At 35.2% G+C, this 20,242-nt stretch overlaps 1 protein-coding gene across 1 annotated transcript in view; it reads right to left on the bottom strand.

Annotated features, from left to right (window-relative positions):
* The window catches only part of TCEA1 (transcription elongation factor A1), a 35,119-nt gene extending 25,574 nt beyond the window's left edge, over positions 1-9,545 (bottom strand). Inside the window, exons 1-2 of the mRNA XM_016126199.2 lie at positions 9,318-9,545; positions 474-536 (exon numbers count right to left, since the gene is read on the bottom strand). Coding sequence (XP_015981685.1) covers positions 474-536; positions 9,318-9,380 — 126 coding nt within the window. The 5' untranslated portion in view covers positions 9,381-9,545. The remainder of the gene's footprint in view (positions 1-473; positions 537-9,317) is intronic.
* Positions 9,546-20,242: the final 10,697 nt, after the last annotated feature.

Genomic DNA, 20,242 nt, shown 5'->3' with positions numbered 1-20,242 from the left:
AATTTTTATGTTTTAGTCTTGATAGAACATTAAAATAATGAAGACTTCAGTGATGTCTACTAGACATCTGATTGTGTAAACAGCTGGCCAGGGCAAAATGTGGGGAGAGGAACACCTTGCCATCCTCACCCCTGATGCCAGCTAGCTTCATGCCGGCAGAAGCTATCGATGACAGACCAAGAAATTGAAATCTTGGGAGATCAAATCAGGGTCAAGAGTCCATTCTCCTTTCACAGTGAGATTTCACTACTACTGCCAAACTTAGAGATTTGGGTTTTATTTTCCTTGAGGAAGACAACATTTTTCTATAATGGTAACATTGGACTATTGATATATGTTACTATCTGAAAAAACAAAAGTTAATAATAGCTTAAAATATAATGAGACAATACCAAAAACATATTAATATTGAAGACATTTCAGTACTTTATGATAATCACCTATTCAAAATTATTACAAATATTAGCACATACCTGTAATAATTCCAGGGTCATGGGAATATTCTTAAGTTCCTTCAGCAAATCCAGTGCTCCAGCCTATAAAGTAAAATAATTTCATACTGAATTTTCCAGATAGTAAAACAAGAACAAGAGATTTCAACTTTATATTTTCCTATCCACAACTCACTATGGGTCATTTATACAAGTGAGAATGGCACATATACACACACATATGTACATACACACATATATGTATAACAGAAAGAGACAGAGAGACAGAGATAAACAGATATCTCCAAATAGGAGTTGCAACTCACTACAGGATCATAAAATCCATCTCATGGGTTATAACCAGCACTGGTTAAATACTGTTTTGTAAAAGTTCATTTTCAATATTGTTTGTTTACATGTGTTCCAAGCAGAAATATAAAATGTATTCTTTACTGTGGTACTATAATAATATACCCTAAATTTCCACGGAGAGCACTTGTCTGATAAAGTGGGAATGGGGGTTAGAACATGCTCGGCACCTCTAGCATTCGCTTACACACAAGGAGAGTGGGAAAGGATATCTCTTTACTAGAATTCTCATGAGGTCTCTCTGTATCTCACTGGCCTGTCACAAGAACTACTGTCTATCTTGTTCTTGCAAAGTAATAAAAAGCAAATTCTGAAAGAAAATTTAGAATTAAGATTTATGTTAAGCTTATAGGCCTGTTCATTGCCTGTCCCCATCTAGAAGCAAAGGCTCCCATACAGATGATGAAGATAGAACCAAATAAGACTCATGGAAAAATTATATTAAGCACCTAAAGTTAGAAGATGGAATTAAATGAGAAGCAACAGCACCACCTACAGCTCATGGCTGAATATTTCAATTAGATAGATTTAATCTATTCTATTTCATGTAATCAAATACATTCACTTAATCACATTTTATTTAGTCTACTATCCACTTAATGTACTGCATACAGACGCATCAGTATTCTATATACTACTAATAAATAAAAACTATTAAACTATCATGGTGTTGTTTTTTACCACTTAATTTTTGTTTATTGCTTTCAATAAACTTGGAATTTTTATCATATATTACCTTTCACAAATATAAAGGGCAAAATATAAGCAAGACAAATTGGCTTGGGTGTTTCTAAAAGTACTTCACATTAAGAGTACAAGGCTTATGAATCACTTTTGGACTCAGATTTAATAACATGTTTTTATCCCACAAAAAGTTTGATCAGAAACACTAGTAATGTACCATTTCCTAAAAGAATCCATAAAAGAGCTAAAAGCTATTAGTTCTTAGCTGCCTTCGCAGTGTGTAGAGCCAGCTGTTTTCACCCTCACTGCTTTTCAACCTTTTGGTTCCTCAAAGGTTCGAAGTGTACTTCACTAATATCTCTCAGATTTTCTTGCAAGCACTGACACCCATTCTGCAAATGTTGATGCTGGATTTGATGTTCTGCCTGTGAAAGTACATCGCAGCAGCCACCTGGCCAACATATATGTAATTAATTCTGCTTTCTGAAATGTTAAAATATGAAAACTACATATCCTAAGGATCAATAATACACACCATACCCCATGAAAACAGAAAACCCCAGAGCATGTCCCTCATTAAGCACCCCACAGAAAGAAACAAGCATGAAATCTCATGGTATCGTATTTCTTAAATGTAAAATTACATTAAGGCTTCCAGTCCCATAATTGTTCCATTTAAAGGTGACACACAGTAGACTTGGGCATGGAGAATAACACAGTATTAACTTTTCTTCTAGCAACAAACAGATAACATCATTTTAATTTAACCCATTACCTCATAAATAAAAATTTAAGTTCAATAGAAACTATCAAACAGGTTATTATAAAGTATCTTAGTAATCCAAGAATTACTAAAATACTTCATTAATTTAAGAATTAATTTAAGAATTCTAATCTTAAAATTCTATATTCTTTTTATTTAGAGGCAACTGAAAAAAGTGAAATATAACAGTTGTCAGAGAAGAAAGCTAATGCTGACTCTAAATTTACCATTTATCAACCATTTCTACATGCATTACATTTTTGTGAGCAAATGAGGTCTTCAATCCCTTATTGAAGGGGCTACAGACAGGTAAGGGTTCGTGGCCTGTTGGGAACTGGGTCACACAGCAGATAGTAAGCAGCGGGTGAACAAGGGAAGCTTCATCTGTATTTGTAGCCTCTCCCCAGAGCTAGCTAGCATCACCGCCTCAGCTCCACCTCAGATCAGGCATTAGATTCTTATAGAAGCACTGGTATCTGGTGCCAAAAAGGTTGGGGACAGCTGCCGCAAATCCCCAAACCAAAAACCTTTGAAAACCAAAAGATTTCTCATAGGTTGTCAATAAACTCATTTGACAGCAACACATAACTTCGACAAATGAAAGTTCTTTACGTTCTATTTATCCTACTTAAATTGCATTTCACTATAGAAATATTAGTATCTGATTACTGAAAACTGCCCAGACCTAGATGAGGATATTATGTAATATATGATGTATATACCAAATTAGCTTTATAAAATCTGAAAAATTTGGAATTCTCAAATTTGGAGCAATCTCTAACCTGCTGTATTCTACATCTGCCATGGACTTTTTTATTCTACCCATGACTCAATATGCATTTTATGATCTATTTCTGACCTAGGATCAATTAGAAAGGAAGATTTAAAAAAATCACACTTCTAAAAGTCCCTTTAAAAGCAGAATCTCCCTCCTTAGACTTACATAATGCCGTCGCATACAAAATTTAAATTGTTTTCCAAGTAGAAGCAATAGATTTGCATTAATTTCATCACACCCTTCCTTTTTACTATGATCTCTTTGGTGACGATTTGAGTTAGAGATACAGGCTATGGAAGGAGGAAAAGCTAAATAATACTCATGGGATTAAACTATGACCTTTATCATAATTACATTGTGTTCTAACCAAATGAAGTGAATATTTCAATCGAGGTTCTTTAAGAAATAAACTATGATGATCAGAACAAGAAAAAAAGGCAAAAAAAAAATCATATATTGTGACAAAAACTTCTTTGACTGTTATTATGTGCTAAACATTGTGTTAAATACTTTACATATATTATTTCATCTTCACAATATACCCTACATAAGCAAGTAATTTTATTATCCCCATTTTACAGATGAGAAAATTGAAGCTCAGATAACTCAGACCTGAACGAGGTCACTATGCAGGTCTATCATATTACACTCTTCTGCCTCTCACCACTCATTAACACACTGTTGCCAAGATCTGCTCTGTGCTAAGAATACAGCAGTAAGCAAGGTATAAATCCTTTTTGGCTTCAGGGAATTTTAAAACAACAGAAATCTTTGAGCATCTTCTTCACACCCTCAATTATAGGAAGAAAGAAACTTAGAAAAGGAAAGTGACTTGCCCAAGGTCATGCCAATGAGTACTATAAAAAGACAAGAACTACAGTTCCTAACCCTTACACAACTGTTCTTTCTAGTCTGTAGGTCCACAGGTGGCAATTCTGCTCTGTGAACTCAGATGAATGGCATTACCGAACAAGAAACTATAGTATAGGTTTTCTCAATCATCGCCTGCCTCTAAAGGTCAAGTCTATTAGATTGCAGCATCACCTAGAGATAATGATGCAAGAGAAAGAAAGGTTCTACCTTGACTCCCAGAGTCAAATTTAGTTCACAGTACTGGCTGAAAAATAAACAACAGCTCTTGCACTACATTATTACATCATCGGTACTCCTATCTGTCAATGGAAATAAGTACTTTACAGAATATGGTATTCAAACGTGTACTGAGTACCCAGTATACACAAGACTATAAAGGATACAAACTTCCTTTTCCTCAAGAAGATGTAAGAAAGAGGGAGTAATCTACAATATACAGTTAAGGAGATGGGCTATATATATGAGAGATCTAGATTAAAATCCATGTGCTGCCATTTTCTAATTTTAAGATCTTGGGAATGCTTGTCCTTTTAAGGCTTCAGCTTCTTTTTACGTAGGTGAGCACAATACACTGACCTAAAGTAGTAAAAACAGTCAAATGAGGTAATAGAACACATATGAAGTATTAAAACGGAGTGCTTGAAACATATTATACTTTTACTACATGATCACAAATTTGTAGTTATTCCACATCAGTAGTATAAGCAACAGAAGAAAAAATATATAAATCTGACTTCATCAAAATTAAAAGCTTTTGTACTTCAAAAGGTACTGTGAAGAGAGTGAAAAGACAATTCACAGTATACGAGACAAAATATGCAAATACCATCTCTGGTAAGGGTCTAGTATTCAGAATATATAGAATTCTTACAACTTGATAACACGAACACTTAATTAAAAAATAGGTAAAGGATTTGAAGAGACATTTCTCCAAAGATATACAAGTGGACAGCAAGCAATGAAAAATATTCATCATCATTAGTTATCAGAGAAATCAAATCAAAACCATAGTGGCATATACTTTACAACCACTACAACGTTTATAATCGAGAGATAACCTATGTTGAAGATGTGGTAAAATTGGAACCCTCATACACTGCTGGTGAGAACGCAAACTGGTGCAGCAACTTTGGACAATAGTCTGGCAGTTCCTCAAGAGAGTGAACATAGTTATTATATGACCCGACAATTCTACTCCTAGGTATATATCCAAGAGAAATGAAAACTTATGTCCACACAAAGACTTGCATAATAATGTTCTTAGTAGCATTATTCATAATAGCCAAATAGTGGAAATAGCCAAAATGTGGTATATCTACCAGTACAGGAGAGTACAATTCAACAATACAAAGGACTAAAGTACTGAAACTTGCTATGTGAATGAAAACACTAAGTGAAAGAAGCCAGTCACAGCCCACATGTTATATGTCACTTATACAAACACATATTGTATGATTCTATTTATATGAAATGTCCAGAATAGGCAACCATTGAAATAGAAAGTAGATTAGTGGTTAAGAGGAAGGGGGAGATATGGTGACTATCTAATGGGTTATTTTATGGATTTCTTTTTGGAGTGACAAAAATGTTCTAAAATTAGGTAATGGTGATAGCTGCATGAATCTGTGTATATACTAAACTTTATACTGTATACTTTAAAAAGGTGAATTTTATTTTTTATCTCAATAAAGCTGTTACAAAAAATTGTGTAATCATCCTAAATTTTGCTTTATACTAATCAATCTAACTCTTATATGGAAAACAAAGGTTTTTTTTCTCTCTCGACTCAAGTAAGAGAAAACTCAGAAATGTATACATTTCAGGTATCCTAGCTCCTAGGAAATTCCAACATCTAATTTCAAATTTTCTCCCTGTAATTTAATTCCACCCAGCCCTGAGCCTTCAATGACTAAAATAAACAAACCTCAACAAAACTAACAAAATCTCTCCATGAACTTGAAAATTTTAAGTTCTTACCTCACTCTTCCTTCTACAGTCTAGTGTCATAAATCCTCTACCCAGACAATTCAGGTTTTTTAGCCATTACCATATTCTAGACACTGGAAAGAATTTTGTATTCACTAAATTATCTCCAACTTACCATCAAGAAAAACATTTAAGAGATGTTAAGGAACTTGCCTAAGAGCCCACAGCCAAAGTTCAGAAGTGCCAGAATTTGAACCCGGATTAGGAATCGGACTTGCTTATTGGCATCAAGTCAAAATGACAAGAAAAAAGGCTAAGCAAAAACAGCTATTACTGGAATCTCTGACTTATGTGGTTCATCAAGGCCTTAGAGTGGATGCCTATAAAACTGCTAATACTGTTTAAGATCAAGTATACCCATGAAGATCAAGTATACCCATGGGGCAACATTCTAGATAGAACTAGGTCAGGATATTGATTGGGAAACCTGTCTGCCCCAAGGTCTTATGTTCATTTAATTGTACCCACTGTCAACCATGAGAAGGAATCCTTATGTAATGGAACGCAATTTCATAATTGGAGTCTAACAGCCATTGTTTAAAAGGCCTCTTCACTACACTATATCCCAGCAAAACGCAGCAGATTCACCCACCAAATCCTTCTATGTTGTGTTCTGCTGTCTAAGCAGACCCTTATAAAGAAGCTCCTGGTATTGTATTTCAACCAATGGGACTGAGACCTTCCCCATCCAATCAGAGATAGGCAACTATAATCCTCATTTGTATTTAACAACCAATCACAGCTGCCCTATAATTACCAATCAGAACACTGCAATGTGAACCAATCAAACTGTGTGAATATGGAGTCCTCATTTGCATGCAATTAGGCCGATCAGGACCCTGGGATGAACATTTTTCTCTATATAAGATAGCCTCCCCTTTGTCTCAGTGGAGCACATTTCTGGTTTCTACCCAAGACAGCCTTTTCCAGGTTTGCAACCTGTTTCACTTGAGCCTCTTCACCTGAAAAAGGTTTCTCCCTTTAATGCACCCCAAACTGGAGACTCCTGTTGGCACTGGATTGGTAGCAGAGACCTTTTGTCGATAATACGCAAGGTTCAAAAACAGATGCAAGTGTCTTCTGTAGAGGCACTGAAGCTTAACAGATAGTACCAGCTTTGGAGAAAAAAGATTTAAATTCACAACTTCATTTGCTACTATCTACCTATTTGGCTTAGGACAATTCACTTTCTAAATATTTACTTTCCTAATTTTTAGAATGGGGATAATATTTACCTTGCAAAACTGTCAAGAATAAATGAGATAAGGTAGGTAAGTAGTTAGAATGCCTGGCACAGAATAATTTAAAAGATGGTAGCTGTTTTTTTTTTTTTTAATTACTTAAATGTGACATGAGGTTTTATTAAAACAATATCCAGTGCAGCACTTAAATTTGTCAATTCAGAGAACTACTACTTTTCAAGCAGTTTACTTTTTAATAGTATAAAAATATTAAAATAGCTCAGAGAAAATATGGAAACCACAAAATAAGAGAAACTAATCTACCATAATCCAACAATCTCCAGAACACCTTCTGTTCGATTATTGAATACTTTAAAAGTTATTTGTAGGTTGAAGATGTGTTTTTATTTTTGTTTTTCTGGAGGCAAATTTTTATACTTGCGAAGTTCTGAACTACTAGAAAAATGAAATTTGAGAAAATGAGATTTAAGGATTAGCTGTAGAGTTTATCCTCATTCTCCCCCACACTCATACTAAAGATCTGAAAATGCATTTATAATTTGAGAACTGCAGATAAATACAAACTGGTCTTCAAGGAAAGAAAACAAACAAAAACAAACACCTAATGAGTTAAATGATTTAAAGATATACATTATAGCCTGATTCAGAGAAAAAAGATACCCAACAGTCTTTTTCCCTGGGACCTTCTACTGGGGAAGTCTGGGAATCTCCAGGCAAAGAAAAAACTTTCCAGTTTAAACAAAATAACAAAAATGTTCAGCCTACAGAATAACTAGAACTCACGAAATAACCAGAACTTATCACTTGTAGTGGGGAATGAAAAGGCTGTATCAACAGAAAAAAAATAAATGGCATAAGTAACATCTGGAACAGAAAACAAACAGGAAATACTTTAAAGGGCCAAAATTGCAAATATAGATTAACAGGGCATGAAATTAAATACTGGGCAATGCACCTGTTAAAAGAAAAGAGGAACAAACTTTATTCAGTCTTAAGAACTCAGTGTTAAACACTATTCCTGCGCTGGTGTGCTGTCCAGCAGAAAGCCTGGGTCATGGTTTAATTCAAACTGCACAGTACTTAATTTAAATAGATGAACTACTTAATCTCTCTGACTCAGTTTCTTACTCTGTAAAACAGATATGCCACAACAGTTGTCTCAAAAAAAAAAAAAAAATGCACAGGATACTTTGTAACTCCAAAGCGCTGTACAAATCAGGGCATCCCTTTTTTTCCTTCAAATTAGTTTGTCATGGAATTCATTTCATAGCTGAAAATAAGTTATTTCAGGTGCATGGATATAGAAAATGTGCTGAGTATGGTGGAATGAATTCAGGTAAAGACAACTGTGGAAGTTTAGCAGAAAACAGATGACTCTGAACCAAGGGACTGAAAGTGGCACACACAGGTAGACAAAAATGCAGAAATTGAAAGACCTTAAACAAACCACGAGAACATGTTCACATAAACACATTATCAATAACAAGATAATGCCTCCAGTATTAACTGTAAACCACTTAGAGAGTAGCCAGCAATGACATTTGTCCACATCCATCAACCAACACACCCCAGTTAGTCATAAAATACATTGTGTATTTTAGTCGTAGCTCTTATACACACTTCCATCTAACAAGATATACTTTTTAAAAAACGTTTAGCAACTTGCCAAGTACACTGGTATATTTGGACTTTTTAACTGCTAAACATACACGTACGTAGTTTAGGTAATCAAGTGAATGTTCAGCCTTCTTCAAAACTAAGACCCAGGAATTTTACACTTTAACAGCTCGATGTCTAAAGCAGATCACGAATCTCTTTTATGTTATTTATAGGTGTCAGCCAACGATTTCGGAAAAGAGACTACTACTCTGAAACAGCGAAGGCTTTCTACACTCTTCAATTCTTAAACTAAATTAGCGAGGGCTTACTAACACGAAAGCTTACTACAGAAGGACAGACACCTTGATTAGGTTTATCAGGCGGTACCAGAAAAGAACTTCCAAGTACCAAGAACCGATCCCAACGCTTGCGGCCGCCAGACCACACCACCTCCTCCAAGACGCCCTCCCCAAGACGCGGGCGCTGTCCCTGCCGGCTTCCTGCGCAGGGAGGGCTGGCGTGGGAGGGCCGGGAGCCCCCTCGGACCCGGCTGGGGCCCACTGCGTCCAGTTCCCGCGGTCCCCGCCCGCCGCCCTGGCTCCCTCCGGGTCCGCGCCACCCGCCGCGCTCACCGCGTTCTTCTTCTGCACCATCTTGTCCATCTTCTTGGCAATGCGGACCACCTCGTCCTCCATGGCTCCGACAGGTCTCCGCCGCGCCCAGCCCGCTCGGGACGGGATGTAGGCGAAGCTGGGGTAGAGGTGACAGCAGGACGCGAGCTCCGGCACTCGGCGAGCCCAGCACAGCAGGCCTGGGCCTAGGCCCTTCCTCACACGCCAAGCCGGTGGCGGCGGCGGCTCCTCCCCCGCAGGCAGCGCCAATCGAGCTCCGCGCGCGCCGTACAGGCGCTACCAATCGACAGCGGATCGCTGGGAAGGTCGGCAGGCCCCGGCGCCCGCCAGGTGGACTTGGCCCAGACGCTGTCAAGCGGGCGTCGAGCAACCCAGTCTTTAGTGTTTCTCGCCTAGCAGTCGTAAAAGCCAACAGACCGCGAGGCCAACTTTGCCGCAAGTTCGCCTCCCGCCCGGCTTCCACGCAGAGTGGCGTTCGACCTGGCGTGGAAGCCGCCAGGGACCTCCCAGAGGTCTAGAACCCTCGGAGCTCTGAACTGAGGTGGGTTTAGAGAATGGAACGTTGGCAGTTTTTTAAAGTCAGTAGGAACCCAAGCATTTTCTCCTTTGTAGTAGTCTACCTTGAAAAGCAGACTCCCCCAGTCCTCTAAATAGCCCATTATAATATGGATTTAAGCTTTTTCTTTTTAAAACTCAAATCCTTTGTAAGCTCCTTAAAGGACAGACCCAATTTTGTTTGTTTCCTGACTCGAAATGTTGGACACAGTCCTGGGCCTAAAGCATTACTGTGTCCCAAAGAACTGTTTGCAAAGACAATAAGCAGATATTATGACTACTGGACCGATGGCTACAGGTTGAAAATTAAAAACCTGTTTAATTGCTTAAAATTAGTGTCACTATAGTAGCTTAACTAATTGTACCAATAGAAATGCGTTTCTTCTATTGATGTAAATTGTTCCCCTCCCTTTTCTCATAAATACCCCTTGCCTTTCTCTCCTAGTGGGAACACTATTTGGGTTTATGTCTGAATCAGTGATTCCCAAATAGCTATTCTTTTTTATCTCGAATGTTTGAAAGGCATTTTAATTTTAGGTTAACATTCTAAAAAGATTTCCCCAATTTTTGTCACCTTAAAAGGAAAACTTGTGCTTTTTAAGCAGTCACTCCTGATTTCCCCCAACTCTTAGCAACCACAAATCTGCTTTCTATCTCTATGGACTACAATATTCTGGTCATTTCATATCAATGGAGTCTACAATATGTGACCTTTTGTGACTGGTTTCTTTCATTGAGCATGTTTTCAAGGTTTATCTATGTTGTAGAGTGTGTCAGTATTTCACTCCATTTTATGACTGCATTGTATGGATATACCACATTTTTTTATTCATCCAATTGATAAATGTGAATTGTTTCCATTTATCTTTCATGTTACATATTTTCTGTCTTGTGAATAATACAGCTATGAATATTCGTTTACAAAGTTTTATATGAACACCTATTTTCAGTTCTTTTCAGTTTGTACCTAGACCTGGGTTGCCAGGTCATATGATAATTAATTTGGAAGAACTACCAACCTGTTTTCCACAAGCACCTGCACCATTTTACATTCCCACCAGAAATGTACTAGGGTTCCAATTTCCCTGTATCTTTGCCAACACTTGTTTCTAATCCAACTTTTATTCTAACCATTTTAGTGAGTGTGAAGTTGCATCTCATTGTGGTTTTAATTTGCATATCTCTAATGACTAATTGTGTTAAGTATATTATAATAGGCTTGTTGGCCATTTGTACATCTGAAGAAGTGTCTGTTCAAGTCCTTTGCCCAATTTTTAACCAGGTTGTCTTTTTGCTCTTGAGTTTTGAGAGTTCTTTATATGTTCTGGATACTAGATTCTTATGAGGTATGATTTGCAAATGTTGTTTCCCATTCTGTGACTTGTCTTTTCACCTCTTAATAGTGATCTCTGATGTACAGGCCTATGTTATCAAAGTCCAATTTATCTGTTTTCTTTGGTTGCTTGTACTTTTGATGTTATATCTAAAAAAGTCATTGCCAAATTCAAGGTCATGAAGATTTACCATTGCCATTTTAACAAAATTGTCTTCCAGTTCATAAAAATAGAATGTCTTTCCATTTATTTAGGTCTACTTTAATTTCTTTCCATAGAATTATGTAGTTTTCAGTATACAAATCTTTTATTTCCTTGGTTAAATTTATTCCTCAGTATTTTATTCTTTTGAATGCTATTGAAAATGAAATCGTTTTCTTAAAATCCTTTTTAAATTGTTCATTGCTAGTGTTTATAAATATAAATATAAATATTATTTTGTATGTTGATCTTGTATCCTGCAAATTTGCTGAGTTTACTGGCTCATATATTTTTATTGTTTATTTTTATTCTTTAATGAGATCATTTCATCTGGAAAAGAGTTTGACTTCTTCCTTTCCAACTTGAATGCATTTTTTTTTTCTTTTTCTTGCTTAATTTTTCTGGCTATTTTGAACAGGATAGTGAAAGCAGGAATCACTGTTGTTCTTGATCTTAGAGAGCATTCAGTCTTTCACCACTGAGTATGGTGTTAGCTGTAAAGTTCGTAGGGGCCCTTTATCATGTTGAAGTTTCCTTATACTCCTCGTTTGTTGAGCATTTCTATCATGAATAGTTATTGGATTTTGTCAAATGCTTCTCTGTGTTAATTGAGATGATCAAGTCGCATTTTACTTTCATTCTATTAATATGGTGGATTATATTGATTAATTTTTGTGTGTGGAACCACTCTTACATTCCTGATATCAATCTCACTTGATAATAGTGTGTAATCCTCTTAATATTCTCCTTGATTTGGTTTGCTGGTATTTTCTTGGAGGTTTTGTATTCATACTAATAAAGAATATTGGTCTGTAGTTGGCCTTTGAATAGCTTTGATGTCTGGGTAATACGGGCCTTATGGAAGGCATATAGAAATGTCCCATCCTCTTCTATTTTAAAAGCATTGAAAAGGATTAGTGTTAATTATTTAAGTGCTTGGTAGAATTCACTAATTAAGCCATCTGGTCCTAGGTTTTTCTTTGTTGGGAGGTTTTCGTTACACATTCAATTTCTTATTGGTTTGTCCAGATTTTCTATTTCTTCTTGAGTCAGTCTTGATAGTTTGTATGCTTCTGGGAATCTGTTCATTTCATCTAGGTTATCTTATTTTTCAACATACAATTGTTTGTAATATTCTCTTATAATTGTTTTTATTTCTACAAGGTCAGTAGTAATTCCTCCACTTTAATTTTTGATTTTAGTGATTTGAATTTTTTTTCTTAGTGTAGCTAAAGTTTTGTCAATTTTGTTGGTCTTCTCAAAGAACTAACTTTTGATTTAGGCAATTCTTTTGTTTTTCTCACTTTGAATTCACTTATATCTAATCCAATCTTTACGATTTTTTTCTTTCTGACAGCTTTGGGTTTTGATTGCTTCTGTTCTTTCAATTACTCAAGATATAAAGTTACATTTTTGATGTAAGAGATTTCTTTTTATTAATGTAGTTTTTTATAGCTATCAATTTGCCTCTGAGTTCTGTATTCATTGCATTCTATAAGTTCTGGAATCTTGCGCTTTTATTTGTTCCAAAATATTTTCTAATTTATTTATTTTATGATTACTTTTTGACCCATTTATTATATCAGAGTGTGTTATTTGATTTCCATGCAATTGTGAATTTTCCATGTGTTTCCCTGTTATTTATAGCTAGCTTTATTCCATTATGGTTGGAGAGAACATTTGTATGATTTAAAACTTTTTAAATTTATTGAGATTTTGCATAACATGTGGTGTGTCCTGGAGAATGTTCCACATGCACTTGGGAAGAAGGTGCATTCTTTTGTTGTTGGATGAAGAGTACTGTATATGTCTGTTAGGTCTAGTTGGTTCAAGTCCTCTATTTCCTATTGATCTTTTGGCTGGTGTTCTATCCATTATGGAAAGAAGTGTCTAATGAAGTCTCTATTTTTGTAGAACTATTCCTTTCTCTCTTAAATTGTGTCAGGTTTTGCTTCATATATATTGGGACTCTATTGTAAGGTGCATATATGTTTATGATTGCTATATCTTCTTGATGAATTGATCATTTTATCGCTATATAATGCACTCTTTCTTTTGTAGCAGTTTTTTTATTGAAATCTATTTTGTCTTATGTGGTTTTATCACTATATAATGCACTCTTTCTTTTGTAGCAGTTTTTTTATTGAAATCTATTTTGTCTTATGTGGTATAGCCACTCCAGCTCTTTTGGTTAGTATTTGCATGGAACATCTTTTTTCCATCCTTTCACTTTCAACCTATTTACGTCTTTAGCATAAAGTAAGTCTTTTGTAGACATATAGTTATATCTCTTTTTTCAAATCCATTCCACTGATCTCTGCCTTTTAATTAATTGAATAGTTTATTCCATTTAATTTTAGGTAATTACTGATAAGAACTTACTCTGCTATTTTGCTATGTATTATTTTTCTGTATCTTATACCTTTGTTATTTCTCAATTTTTTCATTACTGCCTCCTTTCATGATTGATTTTTTCTAGTATATCATTTTTACTCCATTCTTATTTCCTTTTCTGTGTATTTTAAAATTATTTTCTTAGTGGTTACCCTGGGGATTACAATTAACATTTTAAAATTATAACAGTTTAGCTTAAACAATCTCAATTTAGCTTCGGTAGTACACAGATTCTCTGCTTCTATACAATTCTGTCTTCCTCATTTTATGTAGTTGTCACAAATTAAATCTTTACAAAATGTATGCCTAGTATATATCTGTGTTTTAAATCATATATGAAAAAAAAGAAGAGTCACAAGTCAAAAATACCATAATACTGACATTTATATTTACTTAGGTAAGTACCTTTACTGGTTTTCTTCCTTTTATCACATGGGTCCAAGTTACTATCTAGTTTCATTTCACTTTAGCCCAAAGACTCCCGTTAGCATTTCCTGTAAGGCAGGTCTATTATTAGCATTGTTTATCTGTGACTCTCTTAATTTCTCCATTTTTCAAGGACAGTTTTGCCAGATAAAGAATTATTCTTTAACATTTTTTTTTTCTTTCAGCACTTTAAATATAACATCCTACAGCTTACTGGCCTCCATAATTTCTGCTAAGAAACTGTGAATCTTATTGAGGAAACTTGGACATAATAAGTTGCTCACTCTTGCTGCTTTCAAGATTATATATTTTTATGGTTTGATTTTAATTGGCTTGCTGTGGATCTCTTTGGTTTTTTCCCACTTGGAGTTCATTAAATTTCTTGAATGTGTAGATGCATGTCTTTCATCATATTTGGGGGTGAGGTGCCATTATACCTTGAAATAGTCTTTTCTTCCTTTCTCCCTTCTCTCTTTCTAAGACTCCCATGATACGTATGTTGGTGTACTTGATGATTTCCTAAAGATTCCTTAGGCTGTGTTCATTTTCCTTCATTCTTTTTCGTTCTGCCTCTTGGAAGAGATCATTTTAATTGTCCTGTCTTCAGGTCTACTGACTCTTCTGACTGCTCCAATCTGCAGTAGATTCCCTTTAGTGCATTTTCATTTCACTTAACTGTTCTCTCAGCTACAGTTATCAATTTGGTATCTTTTTATAATTTTTATCTCTTCGTTTGTGTTTCCTATTGATATTGAGATATTTTTCTCCTGTGAAGGGCTAGACTTTTTGTTTCTTTCTATACTTTTTAATTTTTTTGTCAAAAACTGGATATTTTGAATACTATAATAACCCTGGAAATCAGAGTTGTTGCTGTTTGTTGAGGGATATAGTTGGTGGCTTATTATTTGTTTTTGTCGGTGACTTTTCTAAACATTTTGGTAAAAACTATATTCATTGTCATATGTACTCACTAAGCCTTTGTTTTGTTAGCTTAATGGCCCGTTAATGATTTGACAGAGATTTCCTCAAATGCCTGGAAACAAAAAAACAAACAAACATGGAATCTCATAGTCTTTGCAGCTGGGTTCTGCCTTGTTCAATAAGCTTTTCAACATTGAAGTGGGCAGCTTACAACTCTTCCTTCACTTTCACATCTTGCTTGCCCAGGCCTTCAAGGTCAACCAGAGGTGAGAGCTTAGAGCCTTCTCAGGTCTTTTGAGCATGCACCCTACCCTGAACATACACATGGCCTTCGAGATTTCCAGGAATATGTGGTCACTTTTTAAAGCCTTTATTCCCCAAAGCATCTAACTCCACAGCCTTTCTTCCCAGGCTTTTTGCCCCAATTTATATACTTTGCCCCAGGTAGTAGTGGTTGATTCGTTTACCTTTAAATATTTTTTGAGCAACATCCTCTATGTAGCTGCTTCTCCAACCTGAGTTAGGTAAAATAAAGGCACACCCTTTGCACATCCTTCAAGGAGCCACCTGAAAACAAGAACAGCTTTGTCTTCTCCAATATCTGGAACCCACATCAAGTCCATCACCATGCCTGGGAAGGGGGATTAAGGGAAGTTAAAATGGGTTTCAGTCAACTTTTCTGGATTAAGTATTTGCTTGGTTGCTGTAAATCTTTGTCTAGTTTCCAGAATTCAACAAAATTGATTCTAACAGATTTTGTCAGGTTTAGGGTTTTTTCATTTATTTTGTTTTGTTTTAGTGTTTCTGTGGAGGCACAGGCCCTTAGAATTCCCTACCCCGCCTCTTTCACTGATGTCACTGTCATTTTTGTCTTTCATATTTTGAGACAATATTGGATACAAACATGTTAAGGATTAGTATATCTTCCTGGAGAATTACCACTCTTAACAGCTTTATTTAGATGTAATTAACACATATGATTCACCCAATTTAAAGTGTATAATTCAGTGTTTTCCGGTATAGGCGCGAGTTTGTACAACCATCATACAATTTTGTTTCAGAACATTTTTGTTTCAAGGTTCATCCATGTTATAACATTTTTATTGCTGAATGCCATTCTATTGTATGGATATGCTGTATTTTATTTATTATTCATAGATTTACACATATTTGGTTCTCTCCACATTTTGGCTATTATAATGATGATATGAACATTCATGTACAACTTTTTATGTGGGCATGTGTTCATTGCTTTCAAGTTTACCTCATCCTAATATAGGATAAGCCAGCTTACTTTTGGTATTATTTGCTTCTTATATTTTCACATCCCTTTACTCTAATTTTTTCTGTAATTAAACAGAATCTTCTGTAATTAAAATGAAGCTCGATATCATTCTTTTGTCCAATCTGATAACTTCTGTCATTTTACTGGCAAGTTTAGTTCATTCACAATTGTAATTATTATTTTTTATGTGTCTGCCATATTATGAAATTTCTTGTTCTGCATTTTTCCCCCTCCTTTCTGGTCTTTAAATAAGCTTTATTTACTTTAGCCCCATACCCACTAGTTTGGAAGTTACATGTTTGTATTGTTTTTAAAGTTAACCTTACATTGTATTTAAAGGGAATGAATATTTCTCATTTACTCTAAGCAAAAAGAAGAACCATAGAATTCAACTTTTGTCATCCCTCCCACTGTGTATTAAAAAAAAAAAATTCTTTTTAAACATTTATAGATTGACAGGGAACTGTGAAGATGAGATATCCTGTGTATACTTCATCCAGTTTCCCCCAGTGGTTACATCTTACATAATTATAGTACAATATCAAACCCAGGAAATTGACACTTATAAAATGTGTGTAATCCTCCCATTTTATTACATGTATAAATTCATGTAACTACCACCACAATGAAGTTACAGAAGTATGCCATCACCCCCACTGTTTCTAACCCATGGCAACCCCGAATCTATTTTCTATCTCCATAATTTTGTCACTTTTAATTTGAATTTTCAAGTGTTCATTGATAATATATAAGTACAATTGCTTTTTGCGTGTAGTTTATTTGCATTCGGTGTTTCAGCTCCGAAATTGGTATTACTAGTTTTATGCAGCTTATGCTTGTTTAGTTACCCAAATGTTTACTGTCTGTTCCCCATTCTTTGTATCTCTTTCCTCTAGTTCTTTTTCTTCTAAAAGAAGAAACTTTGCATTTATTTAAAAAATGGTTTTCTTTTGCCCTCATTCTGAAATGAGTTTACCCATGTAGAAAGTTCCAAACTGTCATTTTCTCTCCAACTTTGATATTATCCATTATCTTCTGACCTAGTATTGTTTTTCGTAAGTGTACTGTGTGACAGTTTAAGTAGGCTCTCTCTAGTTGCTTTCACTATGGTACTCTAGATCTTTTCTTTGGTGATGTTTTGCTTTTCACCATGAACTGTCTCTTTAGAGATTTAGTTTATTTATCCTATTAGGAACTCGTTTTGCTTCTTGAATCTGAGGTTTCTTACCTTTCCTGAAGTCTGGAAAGTTTTCAGCCATTTTATCTTCAAATATTGCTTCTCTCCCATTCTGTTCTCTTCTCCAGCTTCCATTGAACTTTATATTGGACCTCTTATTTTTCTTGTATCTTACCCTCCCTTTTGCTTGCTGGGATTTTTTTCTGAGTGTATTCACTAGAGCTTTCTTTCACACACTATTTCAGACAACTCTGTTGTGTCTACATTCAGTTTAACTCACTCATTTGAATATTTTTCATGTCATATATTAACAATTCAAAACTGAAGTATGGGGTTTCAGTTTGGGAAACTGATAAAAGTTCTGGGGTGGATGATGGTGGTAGTTGCACAACAGTGGGAATGTAATTAATGCCACTGAACTGTACGCTTAAAATGGTTAAAATGGTAAATTTTGTTTATCAACATGTTTCTCCATTAAGATTTCTCTCGAGTGGCTATTTTTCATTTCTAGATTTTTTTTTCAAAACCTGCATTTTCTGATATTCTTTTTTCACTTACCCTTTTGTCTAACATTCTCATACTATTTCTTAAAATTCCTGAGAGTCTAATGAGTCTTTTATCTTTGTATTACCTCATATTCCTTTGTGGCAGGTAGACTTTTCCCTCATATGGTTTATGCTTTGGGGGTGGTGATCTCACTTTTGGCAGGGCTAAATTTATGCAACTTAGGTTAAGGACGTCACTTTCCATAAAGAATTAGCCTCTTCCAGATGTTCAAGGGGCAAAACCAAGTCTAAGGAAATTCTTGATGTTAATTTATAAGTTGTTTCCAGACCACATAAATAGTATGAATTCAAAATCCAAATATATATGAGGTCAAATTCAAGGGAAAAGCACCCTCTTCTCCCAATCCATAGCCCAGACCAAAATAGACAAGCTTTCCCTTCTCTTCCTAGTCAGATCTTGTTTCTAGTTTACCTTGTGGCAAAGAGTGCAGCCCTTAAAAGATTTCTGCTTTTATAATGGTGAGTTATTTTCTGAGTCCCAAAGTTAGGCGTACCATGTGGGTTTTAGTTTCCCTTTCATTTCTCTCTGGGCACTTAAGATTGCCAGTTTCTTTAAGGTAAGCTGATATTTATCATAGTTTATTCAGCATTTCTAGGTGTTTTGAATTACATGAAATCAAAATGTTTTGTGTGTGTTAAGAAGCATTTAAACTACCTCACAGGGACATAGAGCAAGGTGGTAGACCACAGAGTTAATCCTGGTTCTTAAATATAATAGCTCTGCAACCACAAGCAAACGGCCCATCTCTCTCAGCATCAGTTTCTTCTTCTGTGAAAGAAAAACTGATGTGAGAAGTAAATAAGGATATAAAATAGTAGAGCATCTGAGTATGTTAAGTACTTAACAAATTACATTTTTACTTTTTAGTAAATTTTTAAAATAAATGGTAAATTGTTAGGAGGGTGTAAGTATGTCGTGTATCTACTTTTAAAAAGTAGCAATAAGACTGATGGCAATAAAAGGCAAACTTCCCAACTATTTATGTATGCATAAGGCACTGTTATCTGTCAATAGACATTAACAATACCATGCTTTGATCACATCTAATTATGAACACGATAGTTTTAAAAGGATGAAATATAAGCTTCTCATGTGAAGGTGCTGCTGTGAAGGATAAATCTGAAAGAGTTAAAGTTGGAGACAGTATTTTGGTACAGAAATCTCTTACCTTTAGGGCTATTCAAAACTAGAACAAGCAGCCTTATACAAAAGTCAGCTGGTCACTTTATTCAAAAGTGGAAACTGAAGGTTGCTTAGACACAACAGAAAGGGCTCTTTTAATGGGAAACGTTAGACGTCAGTAGTGAAATAAAAAAAAAATTATTTGGATAACTAATTTATGACACTAAAAATCCTATGAATACTACATAAAAGAGACAAAAGGAAACACCAAACAAAACTTAAATATTAGGTTAGAAACGCTGAAAACCAAATTTGAGAATTTTAACTAATTTCCCATTTGCTCCAAGAATACTCGCCTGTGGCACTGCCGGCTGCAACATTTACCAGATAACTCACTAGTTACAGTCCTAACCTTACCCCTAAAGTGGGCTGTGAAACATCTCGCTTTTATTATTTTTGCTTCACTGTAGGATATCAATCGTCTATGGAAACAAATGACAGCATTCTACTTATAGCATTGTTTTTAGTAGTAGTATTTCCACTTATAAAATATAGTAATTATCATTGAAAATGTCAAATCCTAGAAAACAGCATTCCTACATGTGATGTTAACATCGTTTTCGAATAGTCAAAGATTTGATAAATCTGATTTATGTATACATTTCTGTTACATTAGGATTAGAGACAAATTCTGTTTATAAATACAGTTTTAATATTTTATTTTCATATTGGAAACCAGTCAAATTCAGCCTCAAAGAGCGTGTTTATGTAAAATTAACACTGGCAGCGAGCTGCACTTTTTTTTTCTTAAAAGGAAATGGGTGAAAATTGAGTAATGAGAAGCTTTTCTCATGCCTGGTGCCATTCCAGGCCACCATACCATAATCAGATTTCTTTCTCTGAATGTATATTCTTGAGATTACAGTGTCATTTTCCTCCTTTT

This window comes from Rousettus aegyptiacus, unplaced genomic scaffold, assembly GCF_014176215.1.
Source record: "Rousettus aegyptiacus isolate mRouAeg1 unplaced genomic scaffold, mRouAeg1.p scaffold_m13_p_15, whole genome shotgun sequence".
Taxonomy (NCBI): domain Eukaryota; kingdom Metazoa; phylum Chordata; class Mammalia; order Chiroptera; family Pteropodidae; genus Rousettus; species Rousettus aegyptiacus.
The sequence above is the reverse complement of the archived record's forward strand: the minus strand, read 5'-3'. Positions and strand labels throughout refer to the sequence as shown.